Below are 25,936 nucleotides of genomic sequence, written 5' to 3' on the forward strand. Positions count from 1 at the left end.
GAAAAGAGGCTATGAGAAAACTTCAAAACACATCATCGTTTGCTTACCACTCGATTGTTTCCCCCATTAATGTCAACCTTGTTTTCAAGCAATTTAAACAGAAATTTCCTTAGATTAGGAGCATTTAGCTGTGTCTATGAAACTTTTTATCTTAATGAGAGCTTATCTTCAGTCAGAAAACATAAGTCGAAGGATAAAAAAAGCTGTCAAATATTGACATGAAAATGAAGTATAAAGATGTAGAAGAATCAAATATTACATAAGAAAAGAAATTGTGATCAAGTCCTGTACTCTAGTTATGCATCGTCACCAAACAAAATATCAACATCATCACACTGGGTGGACTCAAATATCTTCAAATTAAAAAAAAAAAACAAAAAAAGCAACCAATGCAGTGCACTCTCATAACTTCATATGTACAGATGATATATTTCCCATAATCAAAACGTTGATGTCTTCTACTTCGGTTAAAACATTATTAAAGCACTACATATAAGATACTGATGACAAAAATGCCAAGTGTAGATGAAAGGGCTAAGTGAAGAAAATAGGGGAAAAAATTAAAATTAAAGGTAATAAAGCAACAATATGATCAAAATTGCCCATTTTTTAAACCCACATATTCAAGAAAATATGATATTATGAATCAAGTTCCTCCCAAAAAAAAAAAAGGTTTAATAACAAGATGGAATTGGAAGCTTCATGGTGTGTGAGGCTCCATGTAAGACATATTGGAAATGAATGATTGATCCATTCGACTCCTAGGGAGGTGTCGATTAATGAACTTAAGTGCCATAAAGGGACTTCTTCTTGTTTCTTCTCTAGATTTAGATTCTCACTTCTGATTAACTTAGATGTTAAGTTTATTAGACACTGTGATTTTCAATTTGTATGATCACTCGATTGAGTGTGGCATTTAAGGAGGACAATCTCCTTTGTAATTGCTTGCAATTTTGGATACTCCTCTTGATTAAGGCATATTGTTTTCTATTTTCAAGATTGATTTGATGCATTTGCATCTTAGGCATGATATTGCATTGTAGATGTGATTAAATTATAGGAGGTTGCTAGAAGAGTAATCTTTGTCCAGATTTGCTTTCTTTTGACAACTAAAAACCAAGTGGAAATTAAAAGCATACTAGAGGCTGAAGTTAATTCTGTGATATCTTTGATGTTTGCAATCTGACTAGGGGGTTAAATCAATTCCATATCCCAAAGAAAAGCGCGGCAAGCATGAACACTATCTCTAGGAGCTACTAATCACATATCATCTGTTATCATATTCCACTCCTCCATCACGGAAAAGCAATTAGTTTTAGAAAATTAGAAATAAAGAATTTAAATCATTGTCTCTTCTCTTAATTTGTAATTAAACTTCATTAATTTGAAATTCTAAAGGCTAGAGACCATAGAAAACTGACGTAGGGTTGACTCCACTGCACTATAGGAGTTCAATTCTAGTATTTTGATAGCTAAACAAGAAGTTATCAATGATCAATAGAAATGACTCCAGATATTAGAGACATGGTCCATGGATTATGCTAAAAGGAATCAATTGACTCAAGTCAGAATCATTTTGAAGTTCCTGCCTAATTGTTAAGTTCTTTCATGTTTACCTCTTCTTCTTCTTCATATTTTTGTTTTTATTTTGGCTGTATCTCAACGGCTAACAAATAACAGGACTGGTCACTGTTACCACATGAACAGAAATGAGGACTCAATTTTCATCCAGTGTTGATGCAATGGTTTAAAGTATTTATTCCAGTTTTTCTGCACTGGGCAGCATATTATGAAGTGGAAGTGGATTCTCTTCATGTTCTGAGGGGGGATCATGACTCATTAGCAGTGTGGTCATATGTGAAGTAAACACTGTCGTTTAGCTATGCCTCTTTTATACTTCATAATGGAGAAACCATAAAAGATTTAAAAGTTCTCTACAAAAACTGCTGCTAAATCATCAGGAAGAGTAACATTTTAAACTAGATATCAGGCCCATGCATTACCTAACATTTGAAAAATGAGTCACACTATTTATAATTTATGAATAGAATAACTTGCTGTAATTTTGTTATATATATATATATATATATATAATAGTGAATAGAGATAATAATTTATTTCAGTTGTTTATAACTATAAATTAGATATTAGGGTCTATGTACTATACAAAATCTGATAAATAAATCGCACTATTTAGACTTGTGAATAGTAATGATAAGGTAGTTTTTCTAATAGATACTGACGCATCCTTAATACAATGTCACTTAAACAAGGATTTCCTTTTCATTATGAAAAAACCATCATAAAATTTCCCATATGTAAAATAAACATGTTTTCAACCTTTCCAAATAACTTAACCGATTAGGAAAACTGATTTTTGACATGCTATCAGTGAGATAATTACATAGTCATAGTCAAGACTTTAATTCCTTCTGCTATCATTTTTCTAATTAGATTAATTTCAACACAAGGTTTCCATGTGAAGGGTGGGAAGTATATATTAGTAAAATCAATCTCGGGCCTCCTCCTAATTGTAGCAGCTTAAGTTTTTGGGAGACTGGGTTATTAACATATAGTCAAATTGGAAAAGGATACTCAATCTCTTTGAAAATCCACAAGTGAAACTCCCAGAAACAATCTATAAGTAGAACATCCAATGGAAGCAAGATGAACATTTCTACTCCATAAAAGATGAAGAAGAATTCATGAATTCCTTTCAGATCGAACAAGTAAATCAACAAAATAATATAACCATAAGTTCCAAGCCTTTAGATTATGATCCTATAGCATATCTACTAACCGTTATGTGATAATCTTGATCAAGACATCATGTAGTAATATAGTTTTTTATCTACAAACAAAAGCATGCTAAAGACTGACATTGAAAAGAATCAAGACACCCTTTCAAATGAAAGGAATCAAAGTCCAATAGATGAAAGTATAAAACAGGAATCTAAAGGCAAAAGCATGATAAAGATTCCAGTGTGAAAAGTGTCTAAACAACTTTTTAAATGAAAGGAAATAAAATCAAGAGGTGAAAGAGTAAAACATGAGAAACATACTTCAACCAGGACAATCACACTTAAGAAACATTTTATGCACTCTTTTATCAAGGCAGGTAATTTACTTTTCACCGTTTATGCTATTCCCTTCTCTTTTTCCCTATAATTTCCCATCTTGAACACCAAGAACAAACTAGCTGATAGTCCAAATAGCAAGATATAGAAAAGAAACTTCCCTAAAAACAATTTGATAAAACATGGGAAAGCAGAAATAAAATAAAGCCAAGACACAACTTCATATATAATAATTTCTCAATTGATGATGTCATGGCATTTATTCAGGACAGAACAAAACCACAAGTCTACAATAGTAGTTATCTAGGAGAATTAAGCAGTTTAAATGTGAGGCCTGTTGTTTTTAAATATCATTTCACGTGAGGAAATATGCGGAACCAAGCATGCAAATGAACCAAAGCAATGAAAATATCAGGATAACATGCCATATGTCAAGGGTATTGAAAGACCTCATCACATTAACATTGTGAACACCCAATTTTATCCAAACCCCACAAGAAATGTTAAATGGAAATAAAACAAATAAAAAAAGAAATAAAAGAATCATAAAAGAGCAATATCCTTCTTGATTATTTCTTGGAAGCTAAGTTTGAGAAATCCTCCATGTGACAAATCAAAAAGGAAAATTAAATAAGAATATCTCTCTTACAATAAATGACAATAAAATAAAAGATAAGAATTAAAAACCAATTGAGTTTTAAATTAGGAAATATAGGGTAGAGTCTTTAAAAAAAAGGAAAATAAGAAAATTCAAAAAAAAAATGAAAATCCCTCATTTAAGATGATTGACTTTGCCATTTAGAAATATCTTTTGGGGTCATAATTATGAAAATTTCAGAAAATAAAAATAAAAATAAAAAATCACAATTTGATAGGAAATTATATTATGATTCATGATTGAGAGAAATTAAAAAAATTAAAGAAAAATTGAAAAACCCTAGGTGGAGCTAATAAATAGAAGAGTAAGGGTTGGAAGAGGACATTCAGAATTTTTCAGTAAAAAAAGGAGGCAAGGTAGAAAGCTCTTCTATCATTTATTTCATGACAATGACTTGGGTTGAGAAAAAGGAGAGAAAGCCTAACTAGAGGAAAATCCACTGTTCATCTTCTTTCTTCTATCTAAAAAAGCCTATGCTGTTGTGATTATTATCACGTTTGTGAGCTTAAACAATGATGGATGGAGAGTTGAATCAAATATGATTTGAGTTAATTCTCAATAGTTCCCTTCTTTTTGATTTGTTTGAAATATGCTCTTATCTATTATCCCCCATATGGACTCACTTTGACACTTACTTTCTTCCTTTTTTTATTTTATTTATTTTTTTGTCCATGTCATTTTGCTAATATGTGTATATATATATTTTTATTATTGGCTTATTATATAATGTATTCTCTTTTTTTAGCCAATTGATAAGTGGAGCATCAATTATGAATTTTTATTCCTATCTATTATGTTTAACTTGAGTTTCATGATGAATTACTTTTGGATATTCTTTCTTTTTATTTTCAAAAGCACTTCTTTTTTTATTTTAAATCTATATCGTGAGAGGTTTTCAGAACCTCCACAGGTATCTAGATTCATTAGTAAACCATGTGAGACTATAAGAGTCTCCACAGGAGTACCAATGTGGTCGTGCAAGTTTTCTTTTTGAAAATAAAAAGAAAGAAAATAATTTTGACCTCATGTTTATAAATAAATAATAAAATAAAAAAATTTTAATATGTATATATACAATCTCAAAAATGTTTTTTTAGAGCTATGTGAGTTTTTAGAACCTTCGCATGCTCGAACAATTATTTTCCTTTATAAGGTTGTGGAACCTCTGCAGGAAAGATAATCCAAAATTTCTTTCAAAAATATTTCCTAAATAAAGATACAAATTTTTTTTTATATATTAAAAAATACTAACCCACCAAAAAACACATTTTTAATTGAATAAATATTTTCTAAAAAATATTAATCAAGTAACACGCATTTTTACCTCTAAACTACATGGGCTTTGATCCCTCCAAAAGGTATGTAGATCCTTGGTTTTTACCGTAAGTCAAGTCCAACTTTGTAAGCAATTTTTGTTTTGTTTTTGTGAATAAATTTTTTTTCTTTGTTTCTATCTTTATTTTTTTTGGGGTAACTAAAACATAATAAAAAGGTCATATTAATTTTAAGTAATTAACTTAGGGTAACTATTCTCTTGAACGGGTGTTGTGGGATGCCTAATACTTTCTCCACATACAATCGACTCCTAAATCCTATTTGGTTTTTGTAGACCATATTTTTTTTAGGTTTTTGAAATTAACCTTTTAAAATTTTGATGGTGACTCCTCTTTCTTTCCTTTTTACAGGATAACCAGGAATCAGGCATAACAATTTGGCGACTTTGCTGGGGATATGTAAAGAGTCAAGCCCATTTAAATTGATTATTCAAAATGATATGGCCTTCATTATATTTTATTACCCTTCTTTTATTTGTTCATTTGTTTGTTATCTATTTCTTGTATTTGTATATTATTTGTTTTCCATTTATGTGTTTCTCAATTGTTTTTCTATACTTTGTATTATTTATTCTGTGATTTGATTAGTAGAGAAGAGTTGGGTAGAATCTAGGTCAACAGGTTTGTATGCTCTCCACATACACTGAGCACCTAACTATCTACCTCACACACATATTGGGCCTTATACCCCGGTCTGTAAGTAACTTAATAAGCGGAAGTTTCTAACGGTCTCCCTATGGGGTTTTTAGAACCCTTGGAGTTTACTGTGAAGACCTCATCTTAGGTGTTACATATTTAATGGAGTTGATCCCTATGGAACTTTTGAGTTCTTGGAGGCCAACTTCATTAAATAGGGTCTTCATCTTTAAAATGAGGGCAGCTAGGAGAACTTTGCTTATGAGGATTAGAACAACCCTAAAATCAATGCACACATTAGAGGAAACCTAATGACCCTCTTAATTGGTCAGTACACTCCTTTCTTAGAATAAATCTCTAGCCTAGGATTCTTCTTAAAATAGGATAATTGAAGGCATATTCTCTTTCCTTTAGTGCATATTCTCTTTCCTTTTAATGCATCATCATTATCCTTACATAATTAATATAGCCCTAGGATTAAGCGGCTGACTGTCGCTCCATCTGAGTATATGTCTTGCATCACTCTGCATATAGATACATTACAATTATGATGCATATATTAGATAACTAACCCTAATCTAAGGGTCTCCAACCCTAACAGATTATGAGATCATCACATTCATCATTTTAGAAATGTTCCTAGAAGGGATAACCTTTTAAGGCTTATGACACATCATTATACTGTGAATAGTTATATAATATCATTTGATATGGGCCTTGAACGTAATAACTATATATAAACCTTTAACTGTGTATTAGTCTGGACCATTCACAAGCTAATGTGCACTTCATTCTCCTTGTAAGATATTGGGCCTTCAGAGGAGATAAAGTTCTTTTTCTTGATGTCCATAAACCATGTTAAAACTTGAAGTACATGTCATCATTCATACTACATGCATATTATTAAACACATTCAAAGCATATCTTGACACTTTATTTTTCTCTCCTCTCTTTTCCTCTTTTAGGGAGGAGTAGTAAGTCATCTAGTAATTGTGAAAAGTTGGCATGTGGTTTGATGGCACAAGGATTGAGTTCAGATCAAGCCCCCACGGGAAAGATGTACAAAGGAAAGGGAATTAGACTAGTTGTGGAAGTTGAGCTGCTTGAGAGTTTGGTGCACCTAAGCCGCTTCATCAAGGGTTCAATTAAGCTAGGCCTTAAGAACAAATACGGCAATATCCTCGATCTGTTACAATTATTGATATATAAGGATGCTTTAGTGTAATTGGACTAGTATTGGACACTAAGGTGCTTCACATTCTCCAATTTCCAAATAAACTCGACTATTGAGAAGTATGGAGAGATTCTCAGGATGCATATTTAGAAGGATAGTCAAGTCTATCAATTTCAAGGATATTTGCCTTCCCAAGGAGGGATAGCAAAGCTATCAAAAGTTTACAAAAATAAGATACAAATCATATGACCTAGGCAAATCATAGGAATTTTCAGAGATGACGTGGAAGCTCATTTGACACTCTTTACGGCACAATGAGATTGTGAAATTTTTTACAGAATCTTTGCATTAGCTATTTACGGTACCATCATTTTTCCTTTATCGATGGGGTTAATTAACCTTGAGACTATCAGCATCTTCCAATTAGTGGAGTATCATCAAGCCAATTAGATACCTGTAATCTTGGCAAAGACTTATATGTCATTATCTCAATCCCATACAAAGAAAGGCGGTCAGATGAGATGTTGCCCCATAATGCTTGATATATGGATGTTGAGCCACTTGTACGGCAAGAAGTTGTTCTTCAGAAAAAAAAAAAAAAAAAGGATGACAAACATGGTAATCCATTCATTTCATTCAAGAATTTCTAAGACTTAATGAAACGAATCAGAATGAGTGGAAGTTAGTCTTTTCATAGTTGGCAGAAAATTCCTTTTTGTGGAAGATAGATTAGTAGGAAGGCAAAGATGCTGTCTATTATTGTGGGGGCTTCCCAAATGTGCCCCTCATAAGATAGCTAACATTTCAACAAAGAGTTCCTTTTGAGAAAGAAGTGTAGGCCATACACTTTCTCCATGAGAAAGAAGACGCGAAGGTGATGTGCCAAAGAATCAAATAATCTTGGGGTAAGATAATGTATAAGGAAAAGGCTAAGCTTGGGAAATGAGAAATAGGTGTAACACATGACTATAAAGTTTGGCTAGAAAAAAGAATTAGAGAGGCTAATCCTATTTATGCCCCTCAAGATCCCTTATTTGAAAATGATGCCTAAGTGGTGAACAAAGAGTTGATAGCATAGAAACAAGAAAGAGAGAGGGAGTTAGAAGAGCTTGCTTAAGTAGACATGAAAAAATGTCAGAAAGGACAAAGAGAAGAGACCTAGAGGAATGCTCAAGAGTCACAGATATAGAAAAGGAAGATAAAATCCTCAGAGGATAGTCAAGAAAAAAGAGTCACTTGAAAGATGATGGCCCCCTTAAGGAGTTACAAGAAGCAGTCAATAACCTCACTCAACTCCTAGAGAGTAAGATGAATGAATTGTTTGCTATATAGGAAAACATTATTGTGACAATTCAAAACCTCTTGAATAAGTTGAATCAACAAAGAGAGGTTTTAGCAAAGTAAGAGATCCTTTATCACGAATAGGTGAATATGATGAAGAGATACAGAGAGTCTATTAATTTTGTTAATGCCAATATTCTAAAACTCGTTAGAACTTTCAATCACACAAAAGGAATGATTAGCCTACTAAATTCACTAGTCGAGATCTTTGAATTTCTCAACTTATTTAACTAAATCATGAAGGAATTAAATAATGTAATAGAGTTTTGATATTTCATATATGCTCTAGTTTTCACTTCTATGCATGTTTTTACAATTGTCAAAAAGGGTTAGGTTGGATGGGATTTAAAATGATCAACTCTAAATCTCCATGTGGAATAATGCATTCTTGAAGGAGAATAGAGGGTTTATACGTGTTGTGATAATCAACAATGAGATCTTAAGCTAGATAGGACTCAAGGCCCTTCCTACTTGATGATCAACTCTAAGCTTCCTTGTAGAGTAACACACTTTTGGAGGAGTTTAGAGGGCTTTTACCGGCTATTAAATGGCAATGATTAACCCTAAGGTCTTAGATGTGATAGGATTTGAGGTTCTTCTCATCTAACGATCAACTCTAGACCTCCCTATGGAATAATATATTCTCAAAGGAGGCTAGAGGGTACTTGCAAATCCCTATGCTAATACGACGTTAGATGACTTACTGACCAGTTGAAGCATAAACTTAATTGATTCAATACCAACTTGTTTTTTAACAAGAGATTCAATACCACTTCATCCAATCATCTATCATTGCTAGCTCTCTAGCTTTTTTTTTTTTTTTGGAAATTATGTCCCTCTGGCATTAACCATATATAGATTCTAAACCCTTCACAAATGTATCACGTAACTAAAGAATTTATCCCTAATTTTGTACGTAAAAAAAAAAGAAATTTAAAAAAGGAAAATGACTAACCTACCATCATCAATATATTAAGATTACATGCTCTTGGCTTTGACCGTGTAGAGATTTTGATCCCTTCCAAGTTAAATGCAACTTTTATTTCCCTATGATGTAATAGGTATCTAGAGGAGATGAACTCTTTTGATCTTTCACTAAGAAATGTAATAGCTTAAGGGCTAAAAAAAGCATATTCTCAGTTCTCATTATTAACACCATTTAAGAAGCATTAAAAGAAGAAACCCATTGGCTGCTCAAATCCAAAATACAAAATAAGAACACAAAAACAGAAGTGAAGAAAATAATAAGATAAGAAATAAAAAAACAAAAGAAGACATAAGGAGTCTTATCTTCAATAGATAATACTTGCATAAATCGTTTTTCATTAAAATTGGCTTCATTTAATGTGTCTATGTCATGCACTATCATCTATGGCATATCTCCTTTAATCATTTTTTCCTTTTTCCCAATGCGAGGCAAAATTTCCTCTCTCCTTTCACTATCTTGGACTATTCATAATCAAGAAAATAACTAAGGGATTCAAAACTTGGTTTTTACAAGTTACTTATTTAGAGGTAATAATATGAGGTTGCTTAGTTTTGACAATGACTTGATCCCACCTTGATGAGACTAGTTGAAGGAAAAATTGTTTATCCTAGACGCAATGTGATAATGATTACACAAACCATGTCAGGATTTGAGCCTATTGACATTTTTATGTGTGTACCATTTATCCCCTGCCTAATCTAGAACTTGACATGTATCTTATTTGAGGTCAAATTATACATTCATTTGCTTGATATAGAGATGGTAAAGGCATTCATTTCTTTATCCTTAATAAAAGTAAGGCTAAAATAGAATCCTCCCATAATGTTCTAACTCTTTGTAGCTATTTGTACCTATATGACTTTCCTCTCTTATCCCTTGGCCCATAAAAAATATCTTTCTCATCTTTCATTTTCAGGGGAAGTGGGTGTATACTCTGATAATTGTTAATGCTATCAGTTTAGTCTTGTTAAATTTCTCTCTTATGAATGTTTCAAAGCTGCAAAAAAAAGTTGAAGAAGGAAAAGAAAAATAAAACAAAAAGTTGAAGAAAGAGAGAAATTGAGAAAAAAAAAAGAAAAAGAAAAAAAATTGGTCAAAAATATGAAAAAAAGAAAAAGATTGAAAGAAAGATGGGCAAACACTAAGAAAATATAGTAAGAACTTCCTTATGTTCTCCTTCTGTATAAGGTCTTTTGGGGTGTACGCTTGTTTTATATTTGTTTTTTAATTGCTCTTCATTATCCTGAGTATCCATTTTTGGTTCTTAAACATCTTTTATATTTTGTTATGCCCTATTCTAATATCGCACCCAAATAAAAAAAGTCCTTGTGATCTATGTTAGTATATGACTTTTCAAATGATAGAGAACTTAAATTATTGCCAAACCTATAAAAAGGGAATTGGATAATTTGGATATAAAGGGAAAACATTAACCCCTAAACATTGAATGATGAGTGTAAACACTTACCAAGTGAGAGAAAACTTATTAGACATTGCATTCTTGTTAAACCTTTTACCTTGATGCTAGTCAATTTAAGGTGGGTGATATGATTTGGATAACAAGGCGTTAATATATTTATTTTTCCTCTATACTTGTAATGTGGGCATTTTTGTCAGAGTTAATTTCTTGAGTGGTTGAATCTTAGGGAACTTTACCATCCCAAGTATTTGCCAGAGATGTGAGCTTTTCCCAATCTTACTGCTTTACTTATGGGGCATTCTTTCTCTCCAATTACCTTTCAATAGAAAAAACCAAGGTGGAGATTGAGCTCTTTCCTTTTTTTGGCTTCTTCTTTGTCACAATATTGGTATAATTAAATGAAGTCAAAACAATTTTTTATTCATTGGCTATACAAGCATTGAAGATAATGACATCTTGTCCCATTGCACATAACTCAGAAAAATTTATACTTGTTACAATAAGTATCCACATAAGCAAGTGATACTGGGTTTTGCATCAATAATATTGTTACAATTCTTAATACACATTGCAAGTTGCTTCACATATTAGGGTAAATTTGATTTTGTTTTTAAAAGAAAAAAGGCCTTCTTATGATTATGAGTTCTCAATAGCTTTTTAATAAATTTTTTGCATCCATAAGATAAGTACTTGCACTAGTATGCATAATGCTCGTTACTCCTACTTAGCTCGAGTACTTTGAGACTATTAAGTGTCACAATTGGAGCTTTAATTCTTATGATTTGACAAACTAATAAAGTAAAATGACATAAACCCAGAGACTCAAGATTATGGCATCCCTATGAGCTATTTTGGAATCATAGGGTTTGTGAAATCGTAAGAATTAAAGCTCTAACTGTGACACTCAATAGTCTTAAAGTACCCGAGTTAAGTACGAGTAATAAGCATCATGCATATTAATGCAAGTACTTATCTTATGGATGCAAAAAAATTTTATTAAAAAGCTATTGAGAACTCATAATCATTAAGTTCAAAGAAGGGGCGACATCACCAATTGGGTTATTCTTTATTGTTTTCATCATCTTCTTCATAATTACCACTATCATCTCATTCACAACATCCATAGTAGGACTTCATCATCATTATCATCATCATCAATTATGACATCTTGTTCAACATTTCATGATCATCATCATTATTATCATTCTCATTAGGATTTCATCATCAATACTATCATTACCATATTGCAAGATTTGCTCAATCATACATCATATTATCTGGGGTACTACATGCATATCATATCACACCATTACTGCCATCTCATCGTTAATACCATTGTCATTGTCATCTTCATATCATATGCCACTTTATCTAGGGCATCACATCATCATAATCATCCTTATTAGGATTTCGCTATCATCATTATCATCATCATCATCATTCTTATCTACCTTATATTTATTCTATCATACATCATTTCACTAGGGGCATCACATGTCTAATATCACACCCTATTTAAAGCCCTATAACAATAGGCATCTTAAAGCTTAGTAGCAGCTAGCACCCTCAAAACCCAATAACGATTGGTACCTTTTTAAAGCCTAGTCCTGGCTGGCACCTTTCAAAGCCTAGTACCAACTGGCACCTCTCTTTAAAGGCTGTAACAGCAGGCACTTTTAAAGCTCAATAACAGTTGGCACCTCTCCAAAGCCCTGTAGCCGCAGGTAGTCTTAAAGCCCAATACCGAATGGTACCTTTCAAAGCTCAGTACCAGCTAGCACCTCTCCAAAGCCTAGTACTGGCTACACCTTTCAAAGGCTAGTACTAGTTGGTACCTCTTCTTAAAGCCCTATAACAGCAGGCACTCTAAAAGCCTTGTAACAACATGCACCCTCAAATCCTAGTAACGGCTAGCACATTTTCAAAGCCCAATAGCAACTAGTACCTCTTTAAAAGCCTTGTAACAGTAGGCAGTATCAAAACCCAGTAACGGCTAGCAAGTCTTCAAAGTCTAATACTGGCTGATGCTCCTCAAAGCCATTGATGATAGGCACCTCTTCAAAGCCCTGTAGTGGTAAGCACTCTCAAATCCTAGTAACGGATGGCACAATCTCCCAAAATCTGTAAAAGCAGGCATCTAGTAAAGTGCTATGCAAATAAGCACTCTAAAATGTGAGAAGATTCAGTTCTATTGGCCTTTTTTTCCTCACCTTCTCTCTTGTGAACCAAGGGCAAGGACAGTGTATTCTGTCCAGACCTTCTTTAGTCTTTGGGACAACCTAGTTTTATCTTCTTGCATTACATACTTGACCAGAAAAAATACATGTTCTTGTCTTTACTTGCTTCATAGGTGAGAAACTCACAAGTAAAGAGGGGCAACTTTGAACACCCAATTTTGTCTAGCCCCACAAGAAATATTAAATGGAAATAAAACAAATAAAAAACAAAATAAAAGAATAATAAAAGAGTAATATCCTTCTTCTTTTTTTTTTTTGAAGCTAAGTTTGAGAAATCCTCCATGTGACAAATCAAAAAGGAAAATTAAATAAGAATATACCTCTTATAATAAATAGTAATAAAATAAAAGATGAGAATTAAAAGCCAATTGACCTCCAAATTAGGAAATAAAGGGTGGAGCCTTTAAAATAAAGAAAAATAAGAAAATTAAAAAAATCAAAATTCATCATTTAAGATGATTGACTCCTCAATTTAGAAATATCTTTTGGGGTTATAATTGTGAAAATTTAAAATAAAAAATAAAAAAATCGTAATTTGATAGGAAATTATATTATGAGTCATAATTAAGGGAAATTAAAAAATGAAAAGTAAAGACAAATTGAAAAACTCTAGATAGAGCCTATAAATAGGAAAGCAAGGGCTGAAGGAGGACCTCCAGAATTTTTTGTGAAAAAAGGAGGCAGGGTAGAGAGCTCTTCTATCATTTGATTTCATGACAATGACTTGGGTTGAAGAAAGAGAGAGGAGGCCTAACTAGAGGAAAATCCATTATTCATCTTCTTCTTTGTTTTGCCAAAAGAAAGCCTATGCTCTTGTGATTATTATCACATTTGTGAGCTTAAATAGTAATAGCTAGAGGGTTGAATCAAATATGATTTAAGTTAATTCTCACTACTCCTATTTTCTTTGATTTGTTTGAAATATGCCCTTATCTATTATTCCCCATATGGACTTACTTAGACACTTACTTTCTTCCTTTTTTATTTTTATGTTTATTTTTTTTTTTTTTGTCCATGTCATTTTGCTAATATGTGCATATAGTATTTTTTATTATTGGCTTATTATATAATGTATTCTCTTTTTCTTAGCCAATTGATAAGTGGAGCATCAATTATGAATTTTCATTCCTATTTATTATATTTAACTTAAATTTCATGATGAATTCCTTTTGGATGTTCTTTCTTTTTATTTTTGAAACTGCTTCTTTTTTTTTTTTAAATATATACCATGAGAGGTTTTATCAACCTCCGTAGGTATTTAGATTCATTAGTAAACCATGTGAGACTATAGGAGTCTTTACAGGAGTATCAATGTGGTCGTGCAAGTTTTCTTTTGAAAATAAAAAGAAAGAAAATAATTTTGGCCTCATGTTTATAAGTAAATAATAAAATGAAAACTCTTTTTTTAATATGTATATATAATCTCAAAAATATTTTTTAGAGCTATATGAGGTTTTTAGAATCTCCGCAAGCTCGAACAATTATTCTTCTTTGTGAGGTTATGAGAACCTCCCAGGGAAGGTAATCCAAAATTTCTTTCAAAAATATTTTCTAAATAAAAATACAAATTTTTTTTCACATATTAAAAATACCGACCTACCAAAAAACACCTTTTTTAATTGAATAAGTATTTTTCAAAAAATGCTAACCAAGTGACACGCACTTTTACCCCCGAACTATGTGGGCTTTTCATCCTTCTAAAAGGTACGTATGCTCTAGGTTTTTATCCTAGATCAAGTCCAACTTTGTAAACAATTTATTTTTTTCTTTTTATGAATAAAAAGTTTTTTCTTTGTTTCTATCTTTATTTTTTTAGGATAATTGAAACATAATAAAAAGGTTAGATTAATTTTGAGTAATTAACTTAGGGTAACTATTCTCTTGAACGGGTGTTGTGGGGTGCCTAACACCTTCTCCACACACAATCAACTACCAAACCCTATCCGGTTTTCTTAGACTATTTTTTTGTATAGGTTTTTAAAATTAACTTTTTAAAATTTTAGTTGCGACTCCTCTTTCTTTTCTCTTTACAGGATGAGTAGGAACCGGGCGCAACAAACATCATACACAAGGACACAACAATCTGCCCCTCTATATAAAAAGAAACTCCAAGACTTTGAAATCTTTCTTGACCAGCAATGTCCCATATTTAACTTTAACACAAATGATGCATTGATATATGCATAAATTTTCAGAAGATACGAGTGATTTATGTTTCCTGTAATCATATTATGCTTTTCAATTATAATAATGTAATTGACGAATATGTAAACTCATTTACAAAGACTGTGTGGTTCAACTTTGCACCACTGTATAATAATATATTTGTTGTGATGAAGGAGTTTTTGTTTTTGTTTTTGTTTTTTCCCCTTTAATAAGTAACATGATTATGTATTTATTTCGTAAATTATCTCAAAAGACTACCGTGAAATATCTAACGTCTACACTTTTGGAGATCAAACTATAATATCACGCATAAATATATATTTTAATCTTCGTTGTTTAATTTCATATATATTTCAAATTAAAGCCTATTTATAAATGCATTTAAAAACAATTTCTTCATCATCGATTAGCATTTGTTTCATAATGGAGTCTACTAATGCATTTAGAACACCGCTAAGGAAGTAAGACAATTAACCAATATGATTATGTGAAAACTTAACCCCACACCATTGAGGATCATCAATGAAAGTATTATTAGAAAGAGATTCAAACAATCACATGTTTAATTACCTGTTTCCAGTAAAATATGTGTGTGTGTGTGTGTGTATTGATGTGAAATAAAGCAACATGGAAGGCTTTGCTGCGCAATTATTCATCATCAAAATTCAATTCAGAGTACAGAAGATATGAAATTATAAAAAACGAAGAATAATCTAACCACAAAGGTCCATAGCTTTAACATGAGTTTAAAAAAAAAAATAATGAAACAAAAACTTTATTCATTGAAGGCACTATTGTTACTAAAATTTACTATTGAAGAAACAAGATAAGAAGGTGGAAATTGAGCTCATAGGCCCCTACTGAGAAACTCTCTACTATAATGGGAAAGACTAAAGCCAAAGCAAAAGTTTTTCTAATGGTAAAAGGAAAAAATAAATATTGTTGGCGTCTTCAAAACATATTATTAGTGAGTTTGACATGGTATGGATGATAATAGATCTTGATTCTAAAGGCATGATCATTATAAGAAATAGATGATATGGTAATGAACCACATTTTTAATTAGTTTCTTTCCTTTTTAGCCCACTATATTTATTTCCTGTTAGTTAATATTCGTCAACAATATATTTTTGGGAGAATCGCACAAAAAAGAGCTTGAAATTATAAAATTTTGTATCAGGAGCTTTTATAAAAATATGTTATTATTTGCAAGTCAAATGAAATCAAATGTTGTCAAACTTATTAAAATGTGGCAAATTTGAAATTTAGTAATTTTAACTTTCTTTTTTGTGAAATTCTCCCTATATTTTTTGACTTGTTTGTTAACGATATATAATCAATATGAAGAAAAAAGTAATAAACTATTTAATAAAATTTGTATATTATGTATTTCATTTTCTTGTTCTAAATTAAATTTGTATACCATATATATTCGGAATACATATTTCTTTCACTGGGATCCTTTTAGCACTCTACCGTTTAAAGCGAACAACTCATTTAATATATAAATTAAAAATACATTTAATTAACTTTTTATAAATAAAACGAATTGATCTTCTTCTCAATTGTATATCACAAAATCTTGCACTACCATCACATTATAAGTTTTTGTTTGACAAAGTGACCAACAGTTTAAGGAAAAAACAGCCATGAATTTACTATACAATGTTTTTATTATTACACTATTTATAGATCTAAATCCTCCAAAATTGTATATGAAGAAATTAGGGAGAATGATAGAAAAATGATTCTTAAATTTTAAAATTCCTAAATAGTTATGTAAATAAGTAAAATTCTAGTTTAGGTATCAGTGACCAAGGTGAAATTTGCAAATTTGCTAAAATGACCATGTTGACCTTTCTTTTCTTAAAAAGCCACCAAGTACCCTTACCGGCCGGCCGAACATTAGAGCTCCAGTGCAGTGGCTGCCAAAGTTCTGGTGGTTGATCGTCCTGTAACTTCTTTTTTTTTTGGGAATTTTTACAACTTCAGCAACATGGTTAACAAATTCTTTAACGCTATTAACAACTTTGGTATAGTAGTTAATAATAGATTTTTCTAAAAATTTAAAAAGTAGTATTTTTACAACTCTAATAACATAGTTAACAAGTTCTGTAACGCTATTAATAAGTTCAATATAGCAATTAATAACAGGTTTTGTAGGAAATTCAAAAAGTGACATTTTTATAACTTTAATAACCTGAGTAACAAGTCATTTAATGATATTAACAACTCTCATAATATCATTAACAACTTTAATAATCATGTAATGATATTAACAACTCTTATAACCATAGTTACTGTCTAATAAATAGAAAGCTTTTGATGCGCAACCTTCATAGGGACTAATTTTAAAAACATCAACCTTCATAGGAAAATTTTGTTAATAGCACTATGAGAGTCATAAATATCATTACATGACTTATTAATTACATTACTAAAGTTAAAGAAATTCATCTTTTTGAATTTTTAGAAACATGTTGTTAACTGTTATATTAAACTTATTAATAGCATTATAGAAGTTGTTAACTGCGTTACAAAAGTCACAAAAATGTCATTTTTTGAATTTTATGAAAAACCTATAGTTAATTGCTATACCGAACTTATTAATAGCGTTAAAAATTTTTTTAACTACATTATTAAAGTTGTAAAAGTTTCCAACAAAATAGTTGCCAAATGACCGCCCGCTAGAGCTTTGATGATGGCAGCCCACCTAAACTCTGGCAGTCGCTGCTGTCACCAAAGCTCCACCACCTGACCAGCCGATGGGGGTGTTTAGTATTTTTTTTTTAAATGGAAATATAGTCATTTTACCAAATTTGTAAATCCCAATTTAGTCACTTGTACCTAAACTAAAATTTTGCTTATTTAAGTGATCATTTAGAGATTTTGAAATTTAAAAATTATTTTTCTATCATTCTTCCAAGAAATGAAGACAAACACCACTTCTTTAATAATTAGATTTTATTTTTGAATTTAAATGGCATTTGAATAATCCGAGATGTAAATAATATTATCTCTTCTGATTAATTACAAATACAAGTTTTAATTAGGAAAAATGACATAAAAAGAAGTAAAAAATTGTAATATTCCAATTTAGTCATATAAGAATTCAAAATCTCAAAGGAGGAAGTAGTTCTTGATATGATATTTTGAAAATGTGGTCCAATGACTCAAATGCCTTTGTATCAAATTTAGAAAAAAAAAAAAGCTATCAAATCTACCATTACCAGTACATTTCTTGTCATTAATTGTTTAACACTTGTTATTGTCAATTCACAACTTATTAATGAATAACTTGTCATTAGTAGTACATTTCTTATCATTTGTTGTTCAACACTTATTATTGCTAATTCAAACCTTTTTAATAAACTTTTTTGATACAGAGGCATTTTTGTCATTTAACTACATTTTCAAAATATCTAATTGTGCATCACCTCCTTCTCTGAGATTTTGAAGTTTTAAGTATCTTAATTGAAATATTGTTATTTTTAACTGAGAAATTCTTGTATACTCCCAGCATACCACGTCACTTGAGCCTCACTATTTTTACTCTATTTTCAGTTTTCTACCTCTCTATTTTTACAAATTTACTTTTCTACCCACCTCCCTCTTTCTCTCTCTTTCCGTAAAACTATAGAAGCAGGAGCTTCAAGTCCCTGCTTCCCCTTCTTCTGCCAACCTCTTTTCTCAGGATTTCCTTCTCAAGGTTTGCTAATCCATGGATCGTTTATCAGTGCCCCTCTTCATCAATGAAGCTCCACCTTGAAACTTTCTCACCGTCGATTACCATAGGTATTAGCCGTTGGCGATGCCGCCCATTGCATAGGTAACTTCATCAGTCTTGCGATTCCCTTCTCTTTCTCTCCTCTCTTCCTCAAACTGTGGGTTTCATCTAATTCAACCTAAATCGAACCCATCCCTAAATAATCCCAGGAAGTATGCTATGAAAGCAATGGTTGTGGGTCTTTGATGTAGGCGACAATTGTGTTTGGTAAATTAAAAGTGCTTGAAGCTGGCGCACTTGGTTAGAAAAGCTATGATTTTTGTTCATGATTTTGGCTTCTTCTTTGGTCTACCAAGTCATGCGGCCGATTAGGAGACCTTGATTATTTGTTGTAGCTTTCGACTTAATCTTAGTCCTGTAACTTTGCAGTCAAGAGATTGGCGATGTTGCTTTTACGGGAAGAGAGGGAAAGAGAGATGGGGAGGAAAGTGAATTTGTAAAAATGAAGAGGTGAAAAACTGGAAATAGCAAGAAGATAGGAATGACACCTAAGATTAAAAGTTGCTCACGTGTTAGGTTTTTATTAGTCAGAGCACAAATGACTTGGTATGCTGAGCGTATATAAGAATTTCTCATTTTCAACTTCTTTTTATATCAGCTTTCCTTTTAATTACTGTGAAATTATTAGAATTTATAATTATTTAGTAGTTTCAAAGTATTTAATATTTGAATAAGCATACTTGTTATAATCTAATTTCATAATGAGAAAAGTACCTGTTTAGAAAAAATTTAATTTATATCTTATAATTAAACATATACAGGAAGATGGGAATGAAATTCAACCTGAAAGATAGGGTTGGATTGATTTGACATCTAAATACTTATTGATTTTAGGAAAAATCATAAATAAAAATTGCGGAATTAGAAAAATTACACACAAGAACCAGTTCACAAAAATTGATATCAAAACTCATATTATTGTCATCAAAATTCATACTAACATTGTTATGGGTTTCACTTTATGATTTTTCTAATTCCATAGTCTTTATTTGTGATTTTCCCTTGATTTTACAATGAGATGAGAAGTTCGAGTTGAAATTACTATAAAAGAAAAAAAATTACCGGTTCTATAAAGCGAATGATTTTTTTTTTTGCCAGAATAAAAGAATGATTAGAATTTATAATTATTTAATAGGGATAATTAATTTTTGGGTTCTTATAGTTTCATATGATTTTTAATCAGGTCCATATAAAATTTTTTCTTTTTATTATATTCTTTTACTTTCATGTATTTTTAATTAGACCCCTCTAGTTTTTTATCAGGTCTTTATAGTTTCACTTGTTTTTTAATTAGGTCATATGTAGTTTTAAAAAAAATTATTTTTTAACTTTATTCTTTAAACTTAATTTTATTTTTAAATTAATAATTATATCATTGGACAAAATAATTAATATAATCATCTAGTAATTAATAATTAACCAGAATAATTAATCATACTTGACTATAAATTATTTATAATTATATTCTAAGCTTAGAAAATTTTATTATTATAATTTGAATTTTATAGTTATAAAAATTAGACCTGAAAAATAAATATTATATATGTTTAACTAAAAATTTAAAAGAATATTAACATAAGATTATTATTATAATAATTTATTATTTATAGAATAAAGAATAAAAACTACAAGGATCTAATTAAAAATAAGATAAAATAATAAGGACCTAATAAAAAGAAAAAATTAATAGTACCTGATTAAAAACATGTGAAATTACAAAGACCTGATAAAAAGAAAAAAATTATAGGGATATGATTAAAAACCAGTTAAAATTATAAGGACTTACATATTAATTATTCCTATTTAATATTTGATTTATTTAGTATTTCAATCATTTATCCCGTTATAATCTAACCTCACAATTCAGGGGAGGGATAGCACAGCACATTAACATTTTTTTGTGGGTTATATTTGGTTCTTTAAGTTTGTTCTAATTTTGGTTTTAGTCCCCTTAAGTTTCAAAGCATATGATTTAGGCTCACAAGAAGTAAAAAAGTCTAGTTTTTATTGAATTATATAAATTAATATTTAAAATGAAAAGAAATTTGAGGGATCAAAACCAAAATAAGAGTAAATAAGGACAAAAAATTATATTAACCTTTTTTTAAATTTACATCTTAATTATAAGCAATTCGATTCTACTACCAGATTACTTGAACTACTTCAAAAATATATAACAATTTTAACTCCAACCTGAACAATATAATTGGATGTTTTAAGATAATTAGAAATACGCGGTTCTTAAAAATAAAAAAATTAATTAGGTTCCTCTATAATAAATTAATGATTATTAGTTGTGGTACGTCGGAATCAATCCACACATCAATTGTCAAACCTAACTTTCGCCACTGATTTATGAACTTTAGAATTGCAATAATCACCCCCAAACCAAAACCTATTTTTATTTTTTAAAAAATAATTTACAGATTGTTTTATTATTTAAATTAAATTAACAATCCTTTTTAGCCTTTTACCAGACATAATAGGCTTTCGCCATCAGTTATTTCAATGGCCTAGACGATAATTTGAAGTCTAAATTACCCATATGATCAATGATCAAATAAGAATTGGATTTCGGCCGATCTGTTTCCTCTAGTAATTTGAATAAAAATAGCCGTTAAGTTGATGGTAAATTTTGAGAAGTCGGTCTTTCAAAAATTTTAACGTTGGGACTCGGAAATATATACGTTCGGCTCTTATTTTACTCAACTGTGCCATTGAGTATGCTACAGGTGCCACAGCCACAGCTGCTTCGCCTCCGCCGGCCAAGAAGGATGCCGGAACTGGTGGTGGGGAAATAGTTAATGCGTTCGCTGGCAAGGTTGTCAACAGGAAGGTTGCCGTTGATCTTGATTGCGTTTTAGAGCCATTCGAATCGATTGGCGTTGGAGGGGACTCAGCTTCTGGGTGAGAAATATTTCTATATGAACGAAACTGAAGGGCTCCAGATTTCGCCTCTTATTAACGTAAGTCTTGTGTCACATTCTATTTGTATATTGAGTTTCCTGGTTACTGTTTTTCTAGTTCTGTAATTTGAGTTGGGAACAAAGTTTAATCAATTACATCGTGAAGCTATAAGCTTTTAGTGTTTCATAGATCCGAGTGTATTTTTTCTCCCACAGGAAATTGACCCAAGTGCGTGTACCCTTTTCTTTAAATGTGCTCTGAAGCTACATAATAGAGTAGTTGGAAAACCACATTGTTCAAAGGTTTTGTTGTAGGTTCATGGCATGATTTATAAGGATCGTGGTTAAAAATACTGTGATAATTGAAATCGAAGTCTATTTATCTTCGCCTTCTATATCAGTTAACGTCCACTAAGCTTTGGCTTTTGTTTGAAGATGTGATTCTACAGTTCTGTTTACCTGCTCCTATCTCTTCTTGTTTTGTCTAGCATTTTACACCTCCTGGATATAGGTCTTGCTTGATATTTGATATTTCTTTTGTCCTTTGAGGAGCCTATTGACGACAAGAGTGAAACTAGTAAGAAACCATATACCAATTTATATTTGTCAAAACATTAGTCATTGTCATGTTACTTTGTTAAGGTGCTTTTACGTAGCTTTGCATTTCGTTGAAATTAAGTATTTGTTGCCCATTCATAGTGAAGCTCCTGCTTTTGTTGAGAGCGACGGATCCTTCTTATAGGAATCAGGGTATTTTATCTTCTCCTTCTCACATTCATTTTCGTCTGCTTGTTGGAATAAATTTTGATTGTTTACTTCATAGTCACTCTTCTTGTTGTCTAAGTGTGGGGTATAAAAAGAACGGTTCTATTGTTCCCAACAGTATTCCCCCCCCCCCCAAGAGTTCTCCTGTATGCAACCTAAAGTTTGCAAAACTTGATAAATGAGCTTGCTATTTGGATATCAATGTTTTGTGAGATCTTCCACAAACTAAATGAGATAGTTTATTTGTTGCTGATTAAGGTATTGACTTACAATTTGAATTGAAGAATTTTCAAGACTAAAAATAGTCTATTTTTATTCCTTCAAATATTCCTATGGTTGATGTTGAAGAACCATTAGATAGGTACTTTGATGTTGGCCTCAAGAACTTTGTTTTTTTGAATTAGAATGGCATTTTTGGTGGTAGGATCTGTTTGAGATACTTTAGTTAAAGTGATCCCATAGTTTTTCTGGGTCTTGGAAAGGTATGCATAAGAAAAATTAAATTAAATTATGAGGCAAGATGTCAAAGACAGTCAAACAGTTTTAGTTGGGAAAAAAAAAAAATGCAGGCTTAATTAGGAAGCATGATAGTGATACTATATATTTGGTTCTAATATGATACTCTTTCTAGTATATAGGATGTGCTTGAACTCGGACCAAAACAAGCTTTCTTAAAGAAGCTGAGGTTGCTTATGCAACATACTAGAGGATGTGCTTGTTCCATTTGGTTGTAATTGTTTCGTTTGAACGTCATTAAGAAACAAGCTAAACTTGATTATGTAGCATATATAGTAAGGAGATAGATCTGTCTATTCCGTTAAACTAAAAATCAAGAAATGTACTTGAGACTTTTTATCCCATCACTGAATGTGCATTAATTGCTCTATTTAGTCATGTGGCAGTAGTTATTTAAAATCCTGTAATTGCATAATAACGTATACACTAAGATTATGTATTGTTCATTTAGACTAAGATTGAATTCATATTGTTGTAGGTAAGTCACTTTGTGGTGGTGATGTTGTTAAATTTAGAGATGGATTAGAGTAGTTTCATGGGTTTGAATCTTTCAGTTCCTTGCTGTCCAAAACTGATTTCAGTCAAGGAAAAGATGATCAAAGTTAGATCAAAACTTAAATATATAGAAAGACAAGTGATTCGAGTAATCATAACAAGAGAATGAAAATCACAATTTTTATAAATTTAAGGTCAAAAATGGTTTCCTCGTGAAAAAGTATGTAGAATAGGCATGTTAGAATAATTTTTAAACAAGCGGTTGTAGAAGCCAAAAATTAAAGAGACTAAGCTTAGGGGAGGTTTATTTTAAGTTATCTTGCAACCTTGATGTCTAGTTATTGATGTGTTACTATTATGTAATACTAGGCTTTGATATTTGTCATGGGAGACTTCATGACCAAGAGAAAAGAAATCAAGAGCTAGCTTTAGCTTTGTTTTGGTTGAATGCTAAGTTGAGGTATTAAATTTAGAAAAATTCTAGAAGTAGCAATTGAATAATAAGGTTGCCCGTGGAATTGTAAGGTTTTGAGAAAGAGCTTTGATTTGGAACTAGAACAATGCTCTACTGATTTTTCAAGGTTCACTATCTTCTTTGGTGTATAGTACCACAAAACAATTTAAAAAGTTTAAAATTTTTGGTTCCTCTGACAACTCTAATGTCGGTCTAGATTTCAAGCTCTCTCAATGTTCATTTTGTCTTCAATATTTTCCAATTCATGATCACCTGATCATTAGTATCAGGAAATCACACAGAGTTATTAATTTGTTCTATAGTATTTTCCATTTTTTCTACCATAACTTAGCAAAATCATGTAAAAGCATACACATCCAATTGAGTTGATCTACTTCTTCTTTTAAATCTCAAGATGTGTATTAACCACTCATAGAATTTCATGGGAACATTCAAACATTTACTTTGAATTTACCTTGTCCTAGTTTTGAACCTTTATGTGGGAATATCCCAACATACTACTCTTATCATCACATATGTGTTTACGTATTATAAATATTATATATAATTACGTCTTATCATCTTGTTGGATTTAACTTCAGCATGACAAGAGAATTGATACAATGCTCAGTAACATAAACAAGTCTTTAATTCTCCATATCAATTTCATTGCTTTAACTCATGCATTCCTCTCTTCATGCTCATCATAGTAATATTATACTCCTCCGGTCCTTAATATAGGACCCAATTATTGAGTTGGTTTTGGTCCTAAATATAAGACCCATTTCTCATATTTATCAAATTTCTTTAAATTACTCCTATGGATACTTCCTCAACCATAATCAAGTATAATAAAAAGAAGGGGTATTTTAGAAAAAACGTGTCACATTTCTTATAATTAACTAACTTACCTAACTTCTTTAATTTAATCAAATTAGTTAAATGGGTTTTATATTAAGGACTGAAAGAGTAGTTAGGTATTATAGGCTAAGATTCGAGTGATGGAGTCTGGGATATAAAATAAATAGGATTTAATTAGATATCTAGAATATCCATTGGGGATTTGAATAAAGATATGTATCCATTAGAATTAGGATTTATTACATTAATTGTCTTTTAATATTTTGTAATTATCTTTATTATCTTTTATTATAATTAGGATCTGATTTATGAATTTATTATTATTGTATATTTCTACAAATCTTTGATAATTGAATAAGAATTGATATTTCATAATACCTACTATAGTTAGGTATTAAATGGTGAGATTCAGGTGATGGAGTGAGATTTGGGTGATGGAGTATGGGATATGAAATAATTAAGATTTCATTAGATATCTAAAGTATCCATTTGGGATTTGAATAAGGATATGTATCCATTAGAGTTAGAATTTATTACATTAATTGCTTTTTAGTATTTGTAATCATCTTTATTGTTGATTATAATTAGGATTTGATTTAGGATTTTATTATTATTGTATATCTCTAAAAGCTTTATAAAAAGGGGTTAGGGTTTTCATTTGTATTCAGCTTTGATAATTGAATAAGAACTAATATCTCCTAGCCTTTTCTTCTCTTTGTCTTTCCTTCTGTCTTCGCCCTTATTTCCTTCTCCATTCTCTCTTCTGTTAAATCCTCCTATTTTTCTCGTCTTATATCAATTGGCATCAGAGTCTAGTTCCTACTCCTACTTCATGCTCAAGATCTATTTTAAGAACCATTGCCTAGTCTTGGGGAGAAATTTTTCTTATTTATTTTGGCATTCTTGGTTGCTTTATTGATATTTATTTATAGTATCTAGTTTCTTTGTAATTTTAGTTAAAAAAATTGAGAAAAGGAGAAAAACAGAAAAAGAAGAAGAAAAGAGTAGAAAAAGAATAGAGGAACTTGTTATAGGTATGAGTCATGGATGAAGCATGGTTGCATGCCATATACAAGTACTCCCAAACAAACAATAATATGAGAGTGCCAGTCATCAATGAT

At 31.0% G+C, this 25,936-nt stretch overlaps 1 protein-coding gene across 1 annotated transcript in view; it reads left to right on the forward strand.

The window, feature by feature from the left end:
- LOC114755261 (receptor-like protein EIX2) overlaps nt 1-21,729 on the forward strand; it is a 29,405-nt gene extending 7,676 nt beyond the window's left edge. Inside the window, exon 3 of the mRNA XM_028944125.1 lies at nt 21,551-21,729. Coding sequence (XP_028799958.1) covers nt 21,551-21,729 — 179 coding nt within the window. The remainder of the gene's footprint in view (nt 1-21,550) is intronic.
- Nucleotides 21,730-25,936: the final 4,207 nt, after the last annotated feature.

This window comes from Neltuma alba, unplaced genomic scaffold, assembly GCF_004799145.2.
Source record: "Neltuma alba isolate B1F8T4 unplaced genomic scaffold, ASM479914v2 tig00010245_pilon, whole genome shotgun sequence".
Taxonomy (NCBI): domain Eukaryota; kingdom Viridiplantae; phylum Streptophyta; class Magnoliopsida; order Fabales; family Fabaceae; genus Neltuma; species Neltuma alba.